The sequence below is a fragment of the Lithobates pipiens genome, unplaced genomic scaffold (genome assembly GCF_037356315.1).
Source record: "Lithobates pipiens isolate NorthernLeopardFrog02 unplaced genomic scaffold, aLitPip1_a1.2 Scaffold_13, whole genome shotgun sequence".
Taxonomy (NCBI): Eukaryota; Metazoa; Chordata; class Amphibia; order Anura; family Ranidae; genus Lithobates; species Lithobates pipiens.
Genome location: NW_027507718.1, coordinates 360,752,690 through 360,776,890, shown reverse-complemented (window position 1 = coordinate 360,776,890; position 24,201 = coordinate 360,752,690). Strand labels below are relative to the sequence as shown.

General features: G+C 41.2%; 1 protein-coding gene across 2 annotated transcripts in view; it reads left to right on the top strand.

Annotated features, from left to right (window-relative positions):
* SPOCK3 (SPARC (osteonectin), cwcv and kazal like domains proteoglycan 3) overlaps positions 1–24,201 on the top strand; it is a 526,887-nt gene that overhangs the window by 370,431 nt on the left and 132,255 nt on the right. For both annotated transcript variants that reach the window (XM_077477168.1, XM_077477167.1), the window contains exon 5: positions 8,330–8,456. In XM_077477168.1, coding sequence (XP_077333294.1) covers positions 8,330–8,456 — 127 coding nt within the window. The remainder of the gene's footprint in view (positions 1–8,329; positions 8,457–24,201) is intronic.

The following is a 24,201-nucleotide window of genomic DNA, read 5'->3' as shown; positions in this document are numbered from 1 at the left end:
TGAACAGATGCCTGGCCAGTAACATCCAGTAAACAAATAACTGAGCTTGGAAGTTACAAAATCCTTGTTGCCTACAGCATCATTCTTCACAGAGGAGGGGAGGAACTGATGTTCCTTCTTGTCTTCTTCTGCAGTGGTCCCAAGCTACCCAGTGGAATAGGAAAGCCAGAAAGGCAGGGGGTGGTGGCAGGGGGCCCCCTTTCATGCCAACTAACAATGATTTGACGGCTATAGAACTACTCAGATTACTTTTACCAGAAACCTATCACTGGGCATGGCTGGAAGTGGTTAATAAATTGACCTTCCCTTTGTCCTCAGTCACCAACTCTGAGTTGTCTTTTAAAGGCCCTGCATATTCATAGCAAATCTTTTTACTATTGTTTCTAATTAAAGAATTTCTATGGGGCTTTTCTAATCTTCTCTGTCTTTCATTTAGAATGTTTGCTATTTTGATATTCTTTTACATAATTTGTTATTTTCTTTGTAGATTTCAAATGATGAAAGTGAGCCTTCATTTTTATATTATTAAATTCCTTTTTCATGTTTAACACTGGATGTGAGTCACATAGGTTTTAGTTTTAGCCTTTTAAACATATGGCCCTTGGGAATGTATTTTGCAGTGTTTGCATATAGGTGATTTAAAACATTCATATTTTTGTTCTGTGTTTTCGATGACTACATGCACCCCCCCCCCCCCAGTCATTCTTTAAAGAGCAGTTCTCCGCAATAGAAAATGTGCTATCTTCAAATTAGGTGTTTTATCTTTCCAATATGTGGTGGTTGTTTTCAAATTAAATTAAATTAAACCATGTTATGGTCACTGCTACTCTTTTTTATAGACATTTGTATTTAACACTGTATTGTTGTATTGTTTGAGATTACCAGGTCCAGCAGAGCATTAGCACTTTTGCCTTTACACCAGTCAAAGGCAGGGTAGTTAAAATATTCTATGCATACTAGCTCATTATGCCTTTGTCTTGCAGGTTTTTTTTTTTTTAAGGGTTTACAACCACTTTAACACTGTCCCAGCCCTTGCAGCCTATTTTATGTTTAAATAGGTAGATTTCTACCTCCTCATTAACACTGCGGGGGCCTGTAACAGATTCCAGTAATTATCTTTACAGTGTGCACACTCACATGCAACTCCACTAATAATGCCTCAGCACCATCACAATTTTCAACAATAAGTTGCTCTTTCATGCTCACATTTAGATCACTTCTAACATAGAGACAGATATCACCACCTTTTTGTTTTACCCTCTCTCTCCAAAAGTGGCATCCCCATAATGTTAGATGCAAAGGTTGGCCTTGAAGTGAATGGGTATGGATAATTGCAGCTTATTCCTCATTCATGGGGTGATGTGTTGAATTGAGTGCCCCCTTTGATGAAAGGTAGATCATTGAGGGCACATCTGTCGTCTAATGATAAGAGTTTGTCCATAAATGGGGCCCATTTGTTTTGAAAGCAGGTTGTTTTTTGAGTGCTTGATAGAATAAGGTCTAGCTTCTTCATCCTAAAAAGGCTTGATAGGTCAGCATTTATGTCCTTAATGGTGGGCGGGAGGGAGGATGTCCACTTTTTGAGAATCGCTCTCCTAGCAGCCATGTAATATGAAGAGAGCCAAGCTTTGTTATGTTGTATAATTTTAATCTGTAAGCTAGGCAGCAGAAGATAAATGTTTTTATGGGGGGTGAAGTTCGATGGTTTTCGGCACCAGGACCTCCACCTGATTAGAAAATTGTAAGATAAGAGGGCAGGACCATAGTCTGTGTAGCAGGGATGGTTTGCAAGCTTTGCATAGAGGGCAATTAGAACTGATCTGAGGTTAGGTGAGGAATGTATGCCCGATGAAGGATTCTGTATTGCTGTTACCTCCAAAACTCATTTGCTACAAATGCGTGGATGGTGTTGTATTCTGCCAGAATGAAGTTCAGAGCCTTGTTCCAAGACATAGAGGTGGTGGAGGGGATTGGTTTTGTAAAGAGGGAGTTTAAAGGTTTGTAAATGTCTGAGATTCTATGACGATGCCCATCTAGGAAGGTGTCCAGGAGAGAGGTTTTAGAGCATAAATCCCTGGGGGGGGGCAGCTAGTTGCCACAAAGCGTGTTGCTTGGTGAATGTAAGTAGGTGTTGGGTGGGTATCTTGAATAATTGTAGACTTTGAGAGAAGGAGAGGTGTTTCTTTGAGGGAGTGTCAAATAATTGAGCAAATCTGAGCAGGCCATGCGAGGCCCATGTGGAGAAAGCCATGTGCTGCTGAGCTTGCGGAAACCATGGGTGGCCACAGATAGGGAGATGGCGGGACATGTGAGGAGAAAGTAACAATTTTTTCCAAATCTCCCTCCAGGCCACAGCTGTGTCTCGGTTAAGGAGTTTGTGTTATAGTGAAGTGGGGAACCCATTGGTTTGGCAATGCAGCAGTGCAGGTAGTCCAGGGACTTGTCATCTGTGATTCTAACATGTGAATGAAATATCTTGATGCCTGTGTTATCCAGTCTCCAGTCTAATCCCACTCTCAGAAGACAGGAAAGATTGTAAAGTAGAATATTGGGAAAATTGTCTCCCCCTTCATGTTTTGGAAGGAAGAGTTTATGTATTGAAATTTGAGGTCTGTGCCCTTCCCATAGAAAGATGATTAGAGCTTTATATAGTTTCTGTATGTCTTGTAATAAAGGAATCATTTGGAGAGGGTAGAGTAGCTTTGGAAAACTAACCATCTTAAATAAGTGGCACCTGCCGAACAACAATAGAGGGAGGCCCGACCAGCCCTCCAACTCCGCAGTAATTTTTTCTAGAATGGGGAGAAAATTGAGTTGGTAGAGGAGGGTACTTTCCCTATTTTTTTTATCCCCAGATATGTAATGTGATTTTTGGCAATCAGGAAAATCAAATCAGTCGCGGGGGGAGGGGGGGGGTTGTGGTTAGAGAAGGGGTGGTATTTTGCTTTTATAGAAGTTAATTCTCAAACCTCAACAGGCCCGTAAAGTTGTAAAGATTTCTTGGATATGTAACATTAGGATGTCGCCTGCAAACAGAGTGATACGTAGTTCTTGAGATACAATTTTTACCCCATGAAAGAGTAGGAAGCGAGATAGGGGCTCAAGTGCCAAACTGAACAGCAGGGGAGACAGGGGGCATCCTTGCCTTGTGCATTTGTGGAGTCCCACAGCAGAGATGAGGCCCACGGGGATCACATTTGCAGATGGGGCAGAATACATAGTGTATATGAGATGTAAAAATGGGCCTGTGAAACCAAATAGTGACAATACCAGTCTCAAGCAATGGAAACTGACATTGTCAAACGCCTTTTCGGCATCAAGCTTTTGCCATTTCTAGGACTGCCAGGACTTTCCTAATGTTTGACGTTGTGGACCTCCCTTGAGTAAAGCCCACTTGTGAAGAGTGGATAGGTATAAGGGAGGGCATAATAGGGGCTAATCTATTCACTATTATCTTATAGAGGAGTTTAGAGTCCAGATTAAGCAAGGAGATTGGGCTGTAAGAGCTTGGGTCCGTGAGGTCTTTTCCTTTCTTGAGGCTTAGCTTAATATGAGCTTGGTGGCCTGAGGGTATGTAGGGGTTCCCGTCTAGTATCTTCTGATATACCGGCTGCAGAGTGGGGGCAATTGTGCCTGTGGAGAGTTTTTAGAACTCTGACGTGTAGCCATCGGGGCCTGGAGCCTTGCCTGGGGTTAGCGATTTAATTGCACTGGAAATCTCAGAGAGAGAGAGAGAGATTGGGGCAATGAACTGAGACAAGAGTGTGTCATTCACAATAGGAAGTGGGACTCTGTCTAGAAAGAATAACGCTGTAGCCTCTTCGATGGGGTCAGGGCCATAGAGTGCTGCGTAGAATTGTTCTAGGATGAGGTTAATGTCTTTAGGAGAGAAGGTAAGGTTCCATGAGGGATCTTTAAGTGCAGTTATATGTGTGGATGTGTGCTAGTTTTGCCTGAGCCTGGCGTAAAGCTTTGCTCGCTTCACCATGTTCTCTGGAGACTTTTTTTGTAGGCAGAGGCATAGGAAATTATCCTTCCCCGCAGAACCGCAGAAGAGATTTGTGTTTTCACAGTGCTTGGAACTGGTAGTGGAGTATTCTGCCTATGTGTCATCAATGATCTTTTGCAGCTCTTTGTCACGCACCAGATAAGATGGGGAAACGCCAAATGCTGACGGATTCTTGTGTGACTAGTCCTGATAACTTTACAGATATTGGTGCATGGTCTGAAATGGCATGTATACATGGATCTCAGGCATGTACAAGGAGGAGAGAGTTTAGGAATGTATAGTCAATCCTTGAAAATGAGTTGTGGGAGGAGAGAAGAAGGTGTACTCTTTTCCCTTAGGGTGTGTTAGTCTTCAAAGGTCTACTAATTGTAAACCATCTGCAAATTGCAATAGAAGTATGGGAGCATGCAGGGTGTTCAGAGTCAGTTGACGAGGATCTGCTGATCTATCTTCCCGATTGTCAAGAACTGAATTGAAGTCCCCTGCTACTAGCAGTGGAAGATGGAGGTGTGGAGCTAACTGGAGGTCAAGTTTTGAAAGAAAAGCTTAGAAAGTGAATTTGGGGCATAGACGTTGGCTATTACCCATTCACGGGTAGGCATTTTAAGTCTAACTTTGAGGATCCGGTCCTCACTATGTTCCTAGACAGAAACCACTTTACAGAAAAGATTTTTTTGGATCAACAGGATCCAGGGCCCCTGATTTACCCTTCACTGCTAGTGAACCAAATACCTTTCCCACCCAAAGTTTGCTCAAACGATTAAAATCCTCTGTGTTAAGGTGGGTTTCTTGTAATAGTGCCATGTCTGCCTTTAAACATTTCAGGTGGCAAAGGATTGACATATGCTTGTTGGGTGAACAAAGCCCTTTAACGTTCCAGGATACGACTTTCATAGGGTGTCGATAGTTGAGGGGGTTTTTATTAGCAAGTTGGGAATCATAAAGGAGAAACTTAGCTGAATTTTAGATGTGACTGGGGAATCATAGTAGCACCTGGCGATAGGAGGAGTGTAACAAAGTCTCTGAGAGGGGTATTTAGAGTGGAAAACAAACCAAAGGCATATAGGAGAGCAAAAAAGGTAATAACATACCCATTGGAGCCTGAACTTTTTTCCACATGTAAAACCAACACATATGAACAGCGTTACTGGGGGCTGCTGGAACTTTCACCCGCTGACAGTGGAGCAAGCCATCCTTTAAATATTTCCATGGAAATATGTGGTGAGCGGGCACATGAGAAAAAAAATAAGTAAATAACCGGTCTGATCCTATTTAGTGTAGATAGGGCCATCCTACAATAAGGTTGTGTGTGTGTCTCTGAAAAGAAAAATAAACATCATATGCAGTGAAGAGAGAAATTCTAACTTTGGTATAACAGGACATCAATCATAGAGTGCAACAACCAATGTCTAATTTATCAGGGCAGCCATAGCGATGTGACCTTAAGGCGGTAAGTATGGCGTGAGTCGGTAGTCCTCGGTCCATTATTAATGTGTTTTGTTGCGGCCAGACAAGTCATAAAGGCATTTATTGGTCCTTTCTAGGGCTGCATTGATCTGTTGGTGCAGCTAGATGGGAGGGGGTTGGTGAAGCGGAGGTATCCATCGGGATATGGAGTTATGCCTGCAGGTATTGCTATGCTTCCTTTGGGTGAGAGAAGGATTTTGATTCTCCTGATGGGTCTGTGAAGCTGAGTATCGCCGGATAGGCCAAGGTGAATTTAACTCCCTTCTGGTAGAGAGCCGCAAACATTGGTTGAAATGCTTTGCGTTTCTGAAATACTTCTTGGAAATAGTCTGCAAATAGCAGGAGTTTCTGCCCATCCAGTTACAGGGATTTGGAATTCCTGAATGATTTCAGGATGTTAACTGTATCAGTAGTGCAGGTAGCGAACTATAATGGGCCTTGGGGTGCACCTCTCGTTGGAAGGGGGCCCCAGCCAGTGTGTTCTCTCCACTATGCATGGCATTGTTATTCCCAGAGCACATGGGATACATGAGGTGCAGATGTCCTGCAGGGAGTCTGAGTTTATTGACTCCAGGAGACCAATAATCCGCAGGTTATTGTGTCGAGAGCAATTCTCTAGGTCTTCCAGCTTGTCTAAGTTGTATTGCTGGGTTTACTGTGATTGCTTATCAGAGGTGACTGAGCTTTGTACCTCATCTTCCAGGTCAGCCAGGCGGAGCTCTAGTTCAGAGAGCCTTTTGGCGTGGTCTCCCATCTGTTTCCTGAGCTCTGCTATGCCTGCAGATATGGCTCTGTCCAGTACAGCTGTGATGGTGGGGGGTAGCAGAGCTGTAATGGCTTGTGCCAAGCCTCCATACTGTTCCTCTGGTTGGAGAGGTGGCGGGGCCATATAGTGTGCTGTGTCTGTGGTGACTGGGGCTGCTGCACTATCCGCCATGTTAGGAGTGTGTGGGCTTGGCGGGGGAGCTCCAATTGGACCTCTGCGGGTATGCCAGAGAAGCCGTGTAAGACAAATCTGTTTGCCGGATGCTCCGATCGTGTGGGTGTTTACGCTCTAAAATGTGGTGATTTGTGGGTGTTCCCTTGTCTTGGTTCTCCAGGGTCTCCAAAAATGTGATAAGTAGTCCAGAAATGTGGGGAGTAATTTATGCTACTGGAACACCAGAAGGTGCTCCTTGGATTTTGGATCCTTCTATGTGACTGGACAGTGAAAAAGTCTCACACACGTGGTATCACCATAATCAGGAGGAGTAGCAGAATGTGTTTCGGGTTATATTTATACATTATGCCTTTGCTGTGTGTGAAATATCTTATTCATTGACATGTTTCAATTTGACAACATTTTATATTTCATTTTTGCATTTTCCAAAACTTGCGGCAAAATCTACATTTCAGAAGACACTATGCCTTTCAGAAAATACCTTGGAGTGTTTGCTTTCCAAAATGGTCATTTTGTCAGTGTTTGCCAGTGGACAGTTTCTAACGCACCATGGCCTCCAAAAACATGATCGGTAGCCAGGAAACTAGACACATAATTTATGGCCTCTATGCATCTAGACTGTGAAAAAGTCTCACATATGTAGTATCCCCATTCTCGGGAGGCATTTGGGGTGTAAGTATAAGTCTGCCAAGTGACAACTTTGTGAAAAAATAAATATTTTCTTAATTTTCCCCCAAAAGTTGTGAAAAGAGATAACTCCCCATGCCTAATATATATATATATATATATATATATATACATATATATATATATATATATATATATATATATATGTGTGTGTGTGTTTTTATTGTCAACGTTTCGATGAAGTCTTCAGAAAGATGGACGTTGACAATAAAACACAACTGTTTTTGTTCTTCCTCCTTTGCAATATATATGTATATGTATGTAGATAGATATATAGAAATAGATATATATCAATAGATATTTGGTTGGATATTTATTTATATTTTTATATATATATATATATATATATATATATATATATATATATATATATATATATATATACTGTATATCATAGCCTGTAGACTCTATAACTTTCACACGGACTAAATAATATACACTAATTTAGGTTATTGTTACCAAAGAAATGCAGCAAAATACATTTTGGTCTAAATTTATAAAGAAAGTTTTGCAAACTTTTTAAGAGAAACAAAGAAAAATGTTTTTTTTTCTGTATTTTTTCGATTCTATAGCAAAAAACACAGTGGTGATTAAATACCACCAAGAGAAAGCTCTTTCTGTCTTAAGAAAATTGGGTATTGTATGTTTAGTAATTTGTGTACAGTATTGTATGCCTGAATAATTGTCATTCAAGTTATTCAAAGTGTGACACTACCAAAAACTGAAAAATGGCCTGGGCAGAAAGGGAATGAAAATCTACAGTCTTGAGATGAATTAAACCTATTATTCCATGCTGACTGTAATATTTAAATAAATAAAATATAAACAAAAAATCATTATGCATTCCCATTAAGCTGTTCCGCTTTAATCCAAATTATGTACTAATAGTACCCTAAAAGCAACATGCTGCTGGAAAGTCAGAAAGAGGGCTGTTTCCATAACCAGAGACATGTGTTTCTGATTGGTTACTTAATGTAATATTATATGTATATATTTATTATTAATACAAGCATATTAAACATTTATAAGTGTTTAGAATTGTCTAAGAACGTTTTCATTTATCCAGGTCATGTCATAAATATAGCAGTAGTTTGTCAAATTCAACATGGTGGCTAGCAACATTCAAATTCAATGTGACTAACTGTTACACGCTTGTGTTTAAAATTTCAGTTAAAGTATGAATTTGCCATTCATAGGTAGCTCTAACAGATATTATTTTATTACAGCATGAAAGAAGCTGGATTAACTTATAAGTACTGGAGAGGTGTTCCTCTTACGTCGAGTTGCAAGCAATGTCCAGTTTCTTATACAAGTCCTGTATGTGGGTCTGATGGACATTCATATTTATCTCAGGTAGGTTTTCATTTAAACTCATTTTGAACTTCTAAAGTCCAAAAATCAATCTTAAGAATTTGCATGATGTTTAGCACCTTTGACTTGCTCTGTAAGCTGTGGTACAACAGTGGCTATACTTGCACACACTGGATCTATAAGAGTTGATTTACTAAAGAAATAGATGATGTTCTTTTAGTCACGTAAATATTGTTAAATAGGGAAAAGCTGTGTTCACTTTGAATAGCCAATCATGAGCAAAGGATGAGCTTATTGTTTTTTTTAATTTCTCATGCACATGCTTAGATACAATAAATGTAGCTTCACCTCATTTAAAAACATTATTTTTGCAAAGGAAACATACAGTCATGGTCAAATGTTTGGAGAATGACACAAATATTGATTTTCACAATGTCTGCTGTTTCAGTGTTTTTAGATATTTTTGTGAGATGTTACTATGGTATAGTGGAGTATAATTACAAGCATTTCATATGTGCCAAAGTCTTTTTTTACAACTACATCAAGTTTATGCAAAGAGTACATTTTTGCAGTATTGGCCCTTTTTTTCAAGACCTCTGCAATTCACTCTGGCATGCTATAAATCAACTTCAGGGCCACATCCTGACTGATGGTAGCCCATTCTTGCATAATCAATGCTTAAAGTTTGTCAGAATTTGTGGGGGGGGGTTTTTGTTCACCCATCTCTTGTGGATTGACTACAAGTTCTCAATGGGATGTTTTGTTCCCCAAGCCATTTACTTGTCTTATGGCAAGGTGCTTCATCATGCTGGAAAGGCATTGTTTATCACCAAACTGCTCTTGAAAGGGTGGGAGAAGCTGCTCTCGGAGGATGTTTTTGTACCATTCTTTATTCATGTCTGTGTTCTTAGGCAAAATTGTAAGTGAGCCTACTCCATTGGCTGAGAAGCAACCCCACCCATGAATTGTCTCAGGATGCTTTACTGTTGGCATGACACAGGACTGAGGGTAGCTCTCACCTTTTCTTCTCAGGACAATGCTTTTTCTCAATGCACCAAACAATCAGAAAGGGGATTCATCAAAAAAATTAATTTACCCCAGTCTTCAGCAGTCCAATCCCTATACCATTTGCAAAATATTAGTCTGTCCCTGATGTTTTTCCTGGAGAGAAGCTGCCATTGACATCAGGCCTTCCTCCAAAAGTATTTGCCTCACAGTACAGGCACTCACACCTGCCTGCTGCCATTCCTGAGAAAGCTCTGCACTGGTGGTGCCCCAACCCCCCAGCTGAATTAACTGTAGGAGACTCTCCTGGTGCTTGCTGGACTTTCTAGGGTGCCCTGGAGCCTTCTTCACAAATGCAGTGGAAATGTTTTTTATGGGCTTAAGTTAATTTTCATGTCAAAGAGGGACTTTGCAATAGATGCAATTCATCTGATTACTCTTTATAACATTCTGGAGTATATGCAAATTGCCATCATAAAAACAGAGACAGCAGACTTTTCAAAAAGTTATATTTGTGTCATTCTCAAAACTTTTGGCCACGGCTGGATATGTGCCAAATGCTGTTCATAAAAAGAATATTTCCATCAAAACCAGCTATGTTGATCCACTGTTCTTTTGGGAAAGTTGATTCCTCTGCTGGCTTCCCTCTGAAAGATTTGATACCAAGATTATCAGCTGAACCCATTTGAGCAGGCATTGCAAACATACAGATACACTGATGATGTCATGCACCATTTATGGATTCTTGGCAGTTTAATGTACATACATAACTGTGAACTGTGAATTGAATGATTAATTTGTGCTTGCCATGTGTAAATGAGCGCTGTCAAAATTATTGTCGGTATTATAGGTAAATTCCAGAATTAGAATGCCTATGAGATATGTTATTGCAGAGATTATGGGTAAATCCCAGAATTATCTATGCGATATAAGAGGCAAACTGATATTTCAATGTACTGTGGCTACCCTAAGTTGTTTTTACATTAAACAACACATTTAAGATAACCTGTTATGAAAGATACTTAGGCCTGGTCATTTGGGTCAGGTTCCTTAAATGGGCTCCTTGGTCTAATGATTCAACCACACTCACACTTTATCACTATGCAGAAGCCTCTTCTTTTTCATATCTTTTTCATATCACCCATGACTATTCAAGAACACCTGAGAAGAGGTAAGCTTTCCCATGCAACTCCTTAGCTTTTATGTAACATGATGCAAAGCTAGGGAATGCCTAGGAGAACATTAGCTCACTCTGCATAGGGTGTCTGTCTGCTTGTAAGCAGACAAGTAAACAGGTGAGCGAGATATGGGGGGGGGGGGGTTATTTGCGTAAAAATAAGAGTTGATTGGAGGAGGAAGGAGAGGGGAGAATTTAGAAATGTTTGCTGGATAGGGTGCTAGAAGAGTACTCTGTAGCCAGGGTAGTTTGTTACATAGTCCAGATTTCTGCACTGAGGGTACATTGTTCTTATTACTCTGTTTTTTAGAAGAGCAACAGTCAGAATGCTTCATGCATCACAGCATACAGAGCACAGATGTCAGGACTACGCAACACACAATGTACATCACTCACTTGTAACTTCCTTAAAAAGGTTGTAAACCCTTACATACAGTTGTGCTCATAAGATTACATACCCTGGCAGAATTTATGATTTCTTGGCCATTTTTCAGAGAATATGAAAGATAACACAAGAACTTTTCTTTCTGCGGGAAAAAGGTAGTTGAACTGTATAAAACAGGAAAGGGATGTAAAAAGATATCCAAGGAATTGAGAATGGCAATCAGCAGTGGTCAAACTCTAATCAAGAAGTGGACAATAAGGGGTTCTGTTGAAACCAAACCACGGTCAGGTAGACCATCTAAAATTTCAGCCACAACTTCTAGGAAAATTGTTTGGGATGCAAATTAAAACCCACAAATAACTTCAGGTGAAATACAGGACTCTCTGAAAACTTGGGGTGTGGCTTTTTCAATATGCACAATAAGGAGGCACTTGAAGAAAGATGGGCTGCATGGCTGAGTCACCAGAAAAAAAACATTACTACTCAAATGCCACAAAGTATCTCTCTTGCAATATGTCAACCAGCAGACAAGCCTCAAACCTTCTGGCACAAAGTCATTTGGAGTGATGAGACCAAAATCAACCTTTTTGGCCACAACCATAAACGCTTCATTTGGAGAGGAGCCACCAAGGCCCGTGATGAAAGGTACATCATTCCTACTGTGAAACACAGAGGTGGATCGCTGAAGTTTTGGGGATCTGTGAGCTACAGAGGCACAGGAAATTTGGTCAAAATTGATGGCAAGATGAATGCAGTATGTTATTAAAAAATACTGGAGGAACATTTGCATTCATCATCCAGGAAGCTGCACATGGGACGTACTTGGACATTCCAACATGACAATGATCCAAAACACAAGGCAAAGTCAACCTGCCCTTGGCTACAGCAGAATGAAGTGAAGGTTCTGGAGTGGCCATCTCAGTCTCCTGACGTCAATATCATTGAACCACTCTGGGGAGATCTCAAACATGCAGTTCATGCAAGACAGCCCAAGAATTTACAGGAACTCTAGGCTTTTTGCCAAGAGGAATGGGCAACCATTCTTTACCATCTGAGAAGATAAAGAGCCTCATCCACAAATACCACAAAGACTTCAAGCTGTCATTGATGTTAAAGGGGGCAATATGCGGTATTAAAAACTGGGGTATGTACATTTTTGATCAGGGTCATTTGGGTAGTTTCTGTTGTGATTATGATTTAAAAAGAGTAAACACAGTGGATTGATAATAAATGGTTTTAACCAAACACTAACCATGAGTGAAAGAAAAGTTTTTGTGTTATTCATATTCTCTGCAAAAATGGCCAAGAAATCATAAATTCTGCCAGTGAATGTAAACTTATGTGCACATCTGTATACCCAGTGAAGTGTCTAGTCTCAGATGATACACAGAGATGAAACAAAACCTCATACAGAAGTTGTACCTGTTTATGTGCAGCCCTCTATCCTCTACAGTCTTCCAAAACAAACATTTTACACACTATCCAGTAGCAGGGGCCAGGGTTCTGATGTCACGCACAATGTGGCGCTAGAGCATAGAGTTCCAGGAAATCTGAGAGCTGATTAGAATTAAGTGACACCCCTCCCCCTACACTTCACAGACTTAGAGAACCATAGAGCGGAAAGTATGAATGATCTGCTGCGTCCTGGAGGGGGTGGGTCATCTCCTGGTTAGCTGAGGCATGTTGACCTTTTAGGAATGAATCATGCAGATAGCAGGGAGAGGACAGATCAGAGAGGAACCAGACTCTGTGCTTTGGATTCAGGTTAGTACAATAGTGGGATGTGCTTTGTTTGATTTTCAAGTCTGAGGTTCACAATCACTTTTAGTGAGTTTAATCTGTACTCTATGCTTTTGACTTGTACACTTTTTAATCTGTGCTGTACATTACATTCTACTGCCCACTGCACTCTGTACCCTCGATTTTTCATTACTTCTGAGAACTGCACTACATATACACTTGGCTATAGGCTACATACTCCTGACCCCTGAACTTTGTACTCAGAGCTTTCTGCTGCATAATCCTCACCAAAGCACTCTGTAGATAGGCTCTAGGTTTCATACCCCTGATGCTTTATACTCTTGACCTCTGCACAATATATGCAATGCTGTAAATTACATACTACTGACCACTGCATACAATATACCTTACATACGCCCAACCATGAGTTGCTCTTTGCCAAATTGTCTCTGGTTATTTTAGGTCTAAGATTTTATTTGAGGTAGTGTTAGTCTATATGGTAATAATGTCTGTATTCTGTCTGCAGCAAACATATGTAATGAGAGAGTTTATGTGTCTGTAATGCTGTGTACACATGACTGGACTTTCCGGCAGACAAGGTCTAACGGTCTTCCCGACTGACTTTTCAGCTGAGTTCCAATGGACTTCCGAATGAACGTACTTGTCCTCACACGAACGGACTAAGTCTGTTCGTTTTGAATGTGATGACGCAAGACGGGACTAAAAAAGGAAGTTCAATAGCTTCCCTTGCGTCGTATTTGGTCCGTCAGACCAGCATACAGACGAGCGGTTTTCCCGACAGGGATTGAGTCCGTCGGACAGATTTGAAACATGTTCTATTTCTAGGCCCGTTGGATTTTTATAACGAAAAATGTTTGGATTAGCCCACGTGCTTCCGCTCATTTCAGATGTTCCCCTCAGATCTTCAGTGACTGCACTTCCAAGTGCACTTGTAGTGCAAAGTAGATTTTCCTTTAGTAAATCTCTTTATGTCATACCCTATATATGTGCAGCGGTCTTACAAGTGCAACTTTTTTGAATAAAAAAATAAGAAAAGAGTAAAGTTAGCCCAATTTTTACATATAATTTGAAAGATAATGTTATGCTGAGTAAATTTATACCCAACACCTCATGCTTTAAAATGTGCACGCTCGTGGAATGGCGACAAACTAGGGTACTTAATAATCTCCATAGGCAGCACTTTAACAATATTTACAGGTTACCTGTTTAGAGTTACAGAGGAAGTCTAGTGCTATAATTATTGCTCTCGCTCTAACGTTGTGCCAATATCTCACATGTGTGGTTTGAACACCATTTACATATATAGGCCTGACTTGAGGGATGGGGTGCTTTAATTTTATTTATTTTTTTCTTATTTTTTTTTTAAACTGTCCCTTTAAATAATAATTGATCACTGTTATTCCTATTACAATGAATGTAAAAATCACTTGTAATAGAAAAAGGCAGGACAGGGTCTCTTTAATGCAAGATCTAGGGTTAAAAGACCTCAGATCTCACATTCAAAAATAAAAATAAATGTAATTTTACTTTTACACAAAAAATAAATGAGCGCCTTAAGGCCAGGGGGCGGAAGTGCCTTTTGACTTTGCTCCGGTCCTCCAAGGGCATAGAGTAGAGTGGGGGGCCATCTTGCCCTCACTCGACTTCCTCCCTATCAGTCCAGAAGATTTGATTATTTTCACTGCTACCAATATCTCTGGTAAGCGGGGAAAATGACCGGCAAGCGGGGGGAGGTGGGGTTCACCTCACCCGCCACCCATAAAAGTGACCCTGTGGCAAATCCACAATCGGGACCACTTTAATCTGAAAGAGGATCACCCACTTTATAAAAGTATATTTGGATTATGGCAGCTATCTGCAGCCATAACCCTGGTATATAATGTCAAAGTCATAATGTATTAGATAGGCACCTGAATGACCAAACATACAGGGCTATACAATGTAGTACTGACATAAAAGCACACACACAGGTTGGACTTAATGGACTTGTGTCTTTTTTTCAACCTCACCAATTATGTAACTATGTAATATATACAGTGGGTGGTCCGGAAGTAGGGTATACTTAGGTACTATTAGGCATCTTTAAGCTCCTGCTACTGTAAGTGCAATGGGGCTATGCCCACCACTTTTCAGATGTACTACATCATCACTCTCCTCAGAGTTTCCTAGTTCTACCAGTGGTGACTACCATTGCTGACCTCTTCTGAAAATGGAAGTGCCATGCTTGTCATGCCTGCTGTCTTTCACCAACTGAGCTTACAAGAAGAATGCAGATAAAAGCATTTGAAGTGACATTTCTGAGTACTTGTTCAATCAACCACTCAGATAAAACTGAAGCCATAACATGCAGGCAATCAACCGAAGGAGGCCAGCAATGGCAGCCCCCCATATTTCTTTCATGACGGATTTACTTTTAAAGAACTCAAACCTTCACAGAAATGTCAGTAATTTCAACAGTAATATTGTAAAGAATAAATCACTTTATATCACATATTTTAGGCTTGTTGTGTATGCATAAAATAAAGTGTTGAAATGTTTGGGCTTTATGTATTTTTATTGACTTTTGTTTTTAGGATAGATGCTTTTTAAATCATTGCACATAAAGCAGCAGGTGAAATTTGATAAAACTAACAAGTAATAGCTATATTTTTCACACAATATTTGCTTGCATTTCTTTTTCAAATAATGATATAAATATTGAAGACATCCATTTATTTTTGTATATAACCCTCACATTTGCTGTCTTAGCAAGAAAGTAATATGAAGAAGCCTTTGCATTGCTGTTGTATAAAAAAATGCAACAGTTATATTTAAAACAAGACAGTGCTGTATAAGTACATGGTGCGCATAACACTTATGGTGAGATTTTCCAACTGATACAATGTTTTCTTTTCTTTTAAACTGAAAAAATAAAAGTTCCAAAATATTTGTTCCCCAGAACTAAAGCTTCTGTATGTGCAGTAGATTGTGAACACATTGACGGCTGTGAGATGGGCATCCCATATGGTTGTTTTTGATACACTGTGATCCTACAGCTGTGCAGTTATTCTTATTTAGAAAACATTCAATGCTTTTATTTATAACAGTTGCTTCAAAGAAAGTTTCCTTCTCAGTTCTCACGCAAAGTCACAAACTAAAAAGTGATTTTTGTTGAGGCTAGATTTTAGCAAGCAGTTTAAAAGACATTTAGGCTTGGTGCTGTAACTGTGATTGTGACATTTAAATGTTTTCTTAAACTAGTAAGCAGTATCTGTATTTGCATGTTTGTAAATCATAGCAAGTTTAATGTCAAAAGCTATAACCTTAAGGAAAGTAAGAAAAGGGCATGATTAATACTATTTTTCCCTGTACTTGCGTTAATGACATGCTTGCCCACAATTCAACCAAGCATCCGAGGAAATGGGTCTCTGCTGGGCTTTTATCATTGCAATCCAGGTCTATACATCTGTTGATGTGTCATCATGTTATCTGGCACTGTTATAAATGATGGCAATTCTAAGAGCAAAAGCAGACTTTTCACTAGACATTTTTTTTTAAGGGGGGTAACCTGAAGTGAATCTGTGCTTTGTCCATATAGTGCAAAGAAACGGGTTCTCTTTAATGTTTATTTCTTAAATGCACATACCTTCTTTTCCATTAAAGCACATCTGCTGGTTTGCCCTGCATAACTAATAATAAGAGCTTTGTGTCTTACTTTAAATTTATTGGTAATAGCCTTATCCCTCAAGATGGTATCCTTGTTAAAGGAGATAGCCTTGTCTCTCAATATTGCATCCTAACAACCCTTGATTTTGTAACACTCTTCAAAGTAAAATCTGCATGAAAGACTAAATGGCAACTACAAAAGTTCAGTTTTGGTATCATAGAAGAAAATTGTGCCCCCTAATCATATTCTACATATGGCAGCTGCTATTCTTGTAATCGTACAATAAAAGACGCAAGATGGAGTAATATGAACGAGGAGGATTTCGATTTTGTGGGAATTTCAGAGACCTGGTTCAACAGCTCTCATGATTGGCTGGCAACCATTCAAGGGTAATCCCTTTATTACAGGGATAGAGAGGGTAAAAAAGGGGAAGGGGTATGCCTATATACCAAGAGTAATGTACAAGTGATGTGAGAGATGACATCAATAAGGGAGCTAGGGAGGAGGTGGAATCCTTATGGGTAGAGCTCCAAAGGGATAAAGCTAAGGGGAAAATAATACTGGGAGTATGCAATAGACACCCTAACCTGAGGGAGGAGGGGGAGACTGACCTCCTATCACAATTTGGATTAGCAGCAAGGATGGAAACTTTTATCATAATGGGGGATTTTAATTATCCAGACATAGACTGGGGGGAGGGAACTACACATTCCTCTAAGGCTCGCCAGTTCCTAAATGTCTTGCAGGACAATTTCATGTGTCAGATGGTAGATGCACCAACTAGAAACAAGACATTACTAGATCTACTGATTACCAACAATACAAACGATCATGGATGTGAAAATAAGGGGACATTTTGGTAACAGCGATCACAGGTCAATTGGCTTCAGTTTAAATCACAAATAGGAAACACAAGGGGAACACAAAGACACTGAATTTCAAAAGAGCCAACTTCCCTAAAATATGAACCTTGGTAGAAGATACGAATGGGGATAAAATATTAGAAACAGAGAACACGAAGGAGAGATGGGTTTGCTTTAAGAGCATATTACATAAGGACATTAGCCAGTGCATCCCACTGGGAAATAAATTTAAAAGAGTGAACAAAAGTCCTGGATGGCTTAACTCCAATGTAAAAATGCATATAATATGTAAGGGTGCAATTAGGACAGCTAAGATAGAACGCAAAAGACACATAGTGGAGGAGAGCAAAAAAAATCCCATGAAAGTAAATAAACACTAAAAAAGGGAGAACAGACCATATTGGCCCCATAAAGAATGAGGAGGACATCTGGTTACAAAGGATGGGAAGATGGCGAAGATATTGAATTTGTTCTTCTCCTCAGGCCGCGTACACACGGGCGGACTGTCCGCCCAACTAGGTTCGTCAAACAGTTTGACAAACAGTCCGTTCAAAATTAGCATAAACGGACTTGACCACACACGACGAACGAACAGTCCACTGAAAACTTGCGCGATGACGTGAACGGCACGTACGACGGGACGAGAAATTCGGCGTCCGATACACTTCAATGCAACCTTCGCCGTGTAAATTCTTTCTGAGCATGCGCGAGACTTAGTTTGCCGAACAAGCCTACACACGAGCGGACTGTCCGCTCAAACCAAGTTTCAGCGGACAGTCTTACGGAAATTCCGAAAAACTTTGTTCGTCAGACTGTCCGCTGAAACTGTCCGCTGAAGCCCACACACGAGCGGACTGTCCGCTGAAACACTGTTCAGCGGACAAAGTTGGACGAACAGTCCGCCCGTGTGTACGCGGCCTCAGTCTTCACAAGGGAATCGGGGGGCTTACCAAGTAACCAAAACTGCAGTGTTTGTCCTCATGACACATCACAGGAAGCACCCTCATGGCTAACAGAGGAATTAGAAAAAGACTTGGGAAACTTAAGATTAATAAATCACTGGGACAGATAGCTTTCACCCACGGGTACTTAGGAAACTCAGTCAATTGCCAGACCATTTTTTTTAATTTTTACTGACAGTTTACTAACTGGAATGGTATCAGCTGATTAGAGAAAAGCCAATGTAGCACCAATATTTAAAAAAGGGCCAACATACATCCCTGGGAATTGCAGACAAGTTAGCCTAACATCAATAGTATGTAAGATTTTAGTAATGAAATCCTTATCAGTAATCAACATGGATTAATTCTTGCCAAACCAATCTATTAACCTTCTATGAGGAGGTGAGCTGCCATCTGGATAAAGAAGGCCCGTAGACATCTGGATTTTGCAAAAGCATTTGACACAGTTCCCCATAAACCTTTACTGTACAAAGTAAGGTCCGTTAGCATGGACCATAGGGTGAGTACATGGATTGAAAACTGGCTACAAGGGCAAGTTGAGAGGGTGGTGGTAAATGGGAAATACTTGGAATTGTCAGGGGTGGGAAGTGGGGTCCCCCAGGGTTCTGTGCTGGGACAAATCCTGTTTAATTTATTTATACATGCCCTGGAGGGTGGGGCAAACAGTTCAATCTCTGTATTTGTGGATGACTTCTCTGCAGGATGTAGAAACCTTGCAAGAAGATCTGAACAAATTAATGGGGTGGGCAACTACATGGCAAATGGGGTTTAATGTATAAAAATTTAAAATAATGCATTTGGGTGGCAAAAATATGAATGAAACCTACTCACTAGGGGATGAACTTCTGGGGGAATCTAGGATGGAAAAAGGACCTGGGGGCCCTAGTAGATCATAGGCTCAGCAATATCATGCAATACCAAGCTGCTGCTAACAAAGTAAACAGAACATTGGCATGCATTAAAAGGGGGATTAACTCCAAGGATTAAGCGATAATTCTCCCACTCTACAAGACTTTGATCCGGCCTCACCTGTAATATGCTGTCCAGTTCTGGGCACCAGTCTTTAGGAAGGATGTACTGGAAAGGGAGCGAATACAAAGAAGGGCAACAGGAGGATATTAGTTATGCTGAAAGGTTGCAAGCACTGAACATATTCTCTCTGGAGAAGAGACGCTTGAGAGGGGATATGATTTCAATTTACAAATACCATACTGTTGACCTCAAAATAGGGATGAAACTTTTTCGCAGAAGGGAGTTTAATAAGACACATGGCTACTCACAAAAATTAGAAGAAAAAGGTTAGGCTGGTGCATTCTCTTTCTGAAATTGTCCGCTCCGAGAGAGGCAGGGGCCGGATGTGGGAGGCGGAGTAGATGCTGAGCCCGCAAAGCTACCTCTAGTAAGTGGAAGGTCTAAGGAGAAGCCACCTTCACCCTTCAAAAACTCCCCATCCCCACATCTATCCCCTGGCTGGGGGCTGGTCGGTGCTAAGCAGGAAGAACAGCGGTGGTTATGGCGACGGGAGGCATCTGTGCCCCCCCTCAATGAGCGCGAGTGGCTCAAGTGCTCTGGCGCTGCTGGTGGACAAAAGAGGACGGCGAGGCGGTGGAGAGCAGCTTGGAGTGCAGTGCTCCCTGCAGGACACCACCGGTGGAAGTAGATAGACTCCGGAAACCTGCAAGATGCTGGAAGCGGAAGGGAGGTGAGCTTAATAAAACACAGCAACATGTTAGGGAAAAAAAAGTGTATCCCCCCAGCAGAACTGAATATCCTCTCTCTTTGGCTCCCCTACATTCTAACCCTATTGCTGTGTACAGACTGTTGGAATGTTGGACTTCTAAATTCAGGAAATATAAATAAATTCTGATACTGCACCTATAATCAGAAGATTGCCAGAGAAGTTTTTACAAACTACCACCAGTTAGGGGGTGAAAAAGAGTGTCTGACTTGGTTGCATAGGATTGATCCAGCGGTATTGGACTGTGATAGTGAAAAACTCAGTGAAATATTCACCAGGTACAGAAAAGATACAGGGAGTAGGTTGGATACGCGAGGGTGCATATAAGGAACAGCCAAACTGTTAAACAGCCAAACAACTAAACAGCCAAGTAAATTATAAAAAAAAAAATAACTCTATTAATGGACAGAAGAGCTAAAAGCCGCATCAGTAGCTCCATCAAAAATACTGAGCCCCCCCCCCCCTTTTCCTAGGAAAGAACTTGGACAGGGATGACAACAGTGCAAAAGGTTGCAGGACAGTATGCCCCCCTTGGTGAGGCAACTCTGAGTGAAGTGTGGAGGGAAAGGCATACCAAAAGTGAAAGAACAAAACTCTGTTTAAATATATATTCATTAACCAGCAAAAAAATGAGGGGTAAACTAGTGAGAGGGGCAGGAGCAAACCCCCCTAAAGTGAGCATCAGTCCGGGTTCCATTCAAAAATACATGACACAGGAGGATCCAAAAGAAAGCCTGGGGAAATAGTTGGGGGCCAAAAGTAAAGTCCCAGAGGGCTCACAAAAGAATGGTCAGAGAAAACAGTTCAGGCATATAGAACCCACATTACTCAGAAGTGAGCAGACAGAAGAGGAAGCTGTAATTGAACCTAAACAAAAAAAGCAATTACCAACTAAGGGTGAAATGGCAGAAATGTTTGTGGGGCTGGAGAGATATCGATAAAAGGAAAAATGGCTATTTTGCATGAAGACATGAATCACATATTAAAAAGGGTTGAGGATACAGAAGAAAGGTTGAATTTTCAGGTGGCTGAGATAAAAGGACTTAAGGAACAGATGTAAATGATGCAGAGAGATCATAGGTATATGATGTATAGAATAGAAGACCAGGAAAACCAGAACTGAAGGAAAAATCTCAGGATCAGAGGATTACTGGAGACACAAGGAGAAGGTGAAGACCTGTGAGACAAAATGGACAAGGTTTTTGGTCATATGTTGGGCTCATCTGGGGCAAACAAAATTAAGTTTGAAAGAATCCATGGGATTAAAAAGGCCACAGAAATGGCAGTTGAGGTCCCAAAAGGCGTTATTGCAAGATTCTATAATTTCCAAGATTAAGAACAGATAAGGGCTTACCTGAAGCCCAACCATCCCATTAAATATCAGGAGACTACTTTAAAAATATTCCCAGACCTGACAGCAGAAATGCTAGCTAGGAGAAGGATCCTTAAATCCTTACTTGAACAATTGAAGTCACATAATATCCAATACTTTTGGGGATTCCCAGCCTGCCTAATTGGACGTAAAGAGGGCCGGTCAGCAACCCTAAGATTCCCGGAAGACACGGCCAAATTCTGTAATAGATTAGATATCCCATTAGAAGACATGGCCAAATTCACGGCCAAATTCTGTAATAGATTAGATATCCCCTTAGTGGAGATCCCAGGCTGGTAGGAAGCACAGGAGAACATTGTTAATACAGAAGAACAACAGCAGTGGCATCCGATCTGGAACAAAAAACTGTCGGCACATCTAGAGCTCAGCCTCTAAGGGGATGAACTGTTGGGCCGAGAGGAGTTGGAGGCCCCCTGGAAGTTGTTTTCCATATGTTAAGGGTGAATCCGAGGGATGGGAGCTTGCGGGGAGAGCAATAAGCAAAGATTACTAAATTAAATATAATCTCGTATAATATACGTGGATTAAATGCTCCCATAAAAAGCGCTAATATAATAAGCGAATTTAAAGCCCACATGGCATTGTTACAGGAGACACATTTCTTCCTTGACTAGAATCACAAAATAGTTTCAAAGGATTACCCTATGTGGTATTATGGGGATTCCCCTATTAGTCAAGCAAAGGGAGTGGCTGTAGGGTTTACCAGGGGAATCAGGTTCGTTCTAGAGAAGAGAAACACTGACCCAGAAGGACGTTACCTAATGTTGAGGGGAAAATTGAATGACGCTGAATATTCCCTGGCAAACATATATGGCCCTAACAACAATTCTATTGGATATTTAATGGGGGTCATTGTGGGGTTTATGGAATTTAAGAAAGGGGGCTACCATGGCGAGGGACTTTAATTTTAGTTTAGAGCCGAAGATGGACAGTACATCTCGGATACATGGGGCTGGAATAGCACTGAGGCACAAATTAAAAAATAAATTTCACCAGTACCAACTAGTAGCTGTATGGAGAATACAACATGCAAAGACCAGGGATTATACATTCCACTCCCCTGTACACGGAATGTATTCAAGAATCAACTTTTTCTTGATTGAACATAGGCTGTTGGAGGCAGTGGACAGTACAAATATTGGAATAACGACCTTTCCAGACCATGCGCCAGTGACACTGCAAATGAAGAAAGGAGAAGTTTAAATTAGGAGCAATATAAGGAGGTTAAATAAGGAATTATTACAGGACAAAGTAGTGGAAGATAGAGTAAGGGAAGAATTAGATGAGTTTTCAGGGTTAATGATACGGAGGAACCATCAGAAGCTACAGTATGGGAAACCCACAAGGCTTACATCAGGGGTATCCTGATTTTGGTTAGATCAGGAAGGAAAAAAAAGAACTAAGCAGAATAAAATAACCCTAACCAAAGAAATTCATGAGTTGGAACAGCAACATAAGGAAAGGAGAGATAAGGAACTGATTTTAAAACTTACCGTATATACTCGAGTATAAGCCGAGATTTTCAGCCTCTTTTTTGAGGCTGAAAGTGCCCCCTCGGCTTATACTCGAGTCACCGCTGTCTGACTGCTCGATCAGCGTATCGAGCAGACAGACGGCGGACATTAAAATTCAAAAGCCGCGCCTCCTTCTCCGCCTCCGCCTGTGATAGGCGGAACACTGAATTTCCCAGCAGTCAGTGTTCCGCCTATCACGGACATCCGTTCATTCTCATACTACGGACGAGTATGAGAGGATGTCCGTGATAGGCGGAACGCAGGCTGCTGGGAAATTGAGTGTTCCGCCTATCACAGGCGGAGGACGGAGGCGCGGCTTTTGAATTGTAGAATGGCCGCCGAGAAGAGCGGCGATCCATCGGCACGACACGGGACGGAGGAGGCACGGAACGGAGGAGGCACGGGACAGAGGAGGCACGGGACAGAGGAGGCACGGGACAGAGGAGGCTCGGGACGACGGCGGCTCGGGACGGAGGCTTGGGACACAGGTAGGCTGGACACACACACAAGGCTGCACGGACACACACACACACACACACACACACACACACACACACACACACACACACACACACACAGGGATGGATGGATGGATGGATGGATACACACACACACACACACACACACACAGGGATGGATGGATGGATACACACACACACACACACACACACACACACAGGGATGGATGGATGGATGAATACACACACACACACACACACACACACACAGGGATGGATGGATGGATGGATACACACACAGGGATGGATGGACGGACACACACACAGGGATGGATGGATGGATGGATGGATGGACACACACACAGGGATGGATGGACGGACACACACACAGGGATGGACGGACACACAGGGATGGACAGCCATGTCTCACCCTCGGCTTATACACGAGTCAATAAGTTTTCCAGTTTTTTGGGGGTAAATTGGGGGCCTCGGCTTATATTCGGGTCGGCCTATACTCGAGTATATACGGTAGTATAAAAAGGGATGCGATGACAGAGTTAGTAGAGCAGGAATCCCGAACGGCCTATAATAAAATTAAGAAAGAGAGATACCAATGGGGTAATAAGACCGGGAAATATTTGGCGAGGCTATTAAAAAAGAAAAAAACAGCTAATTATATTGAGAAAATCCAAACTAGTACCGGGGAATTCTTTTATAAGACAGTAGAAATAGCTAAGACCTTTCAAAATTATTACAGGAAACTTTACTCTACAATAAGAAAGATACACCACATGAGGTAAAACAGAAGTACGAGAAATCAAAAGCCCTTTTAAAAGAAATCTGCCTAATTAAGATTCCAGAGGACAAATTTAGTTATTTAGAGGA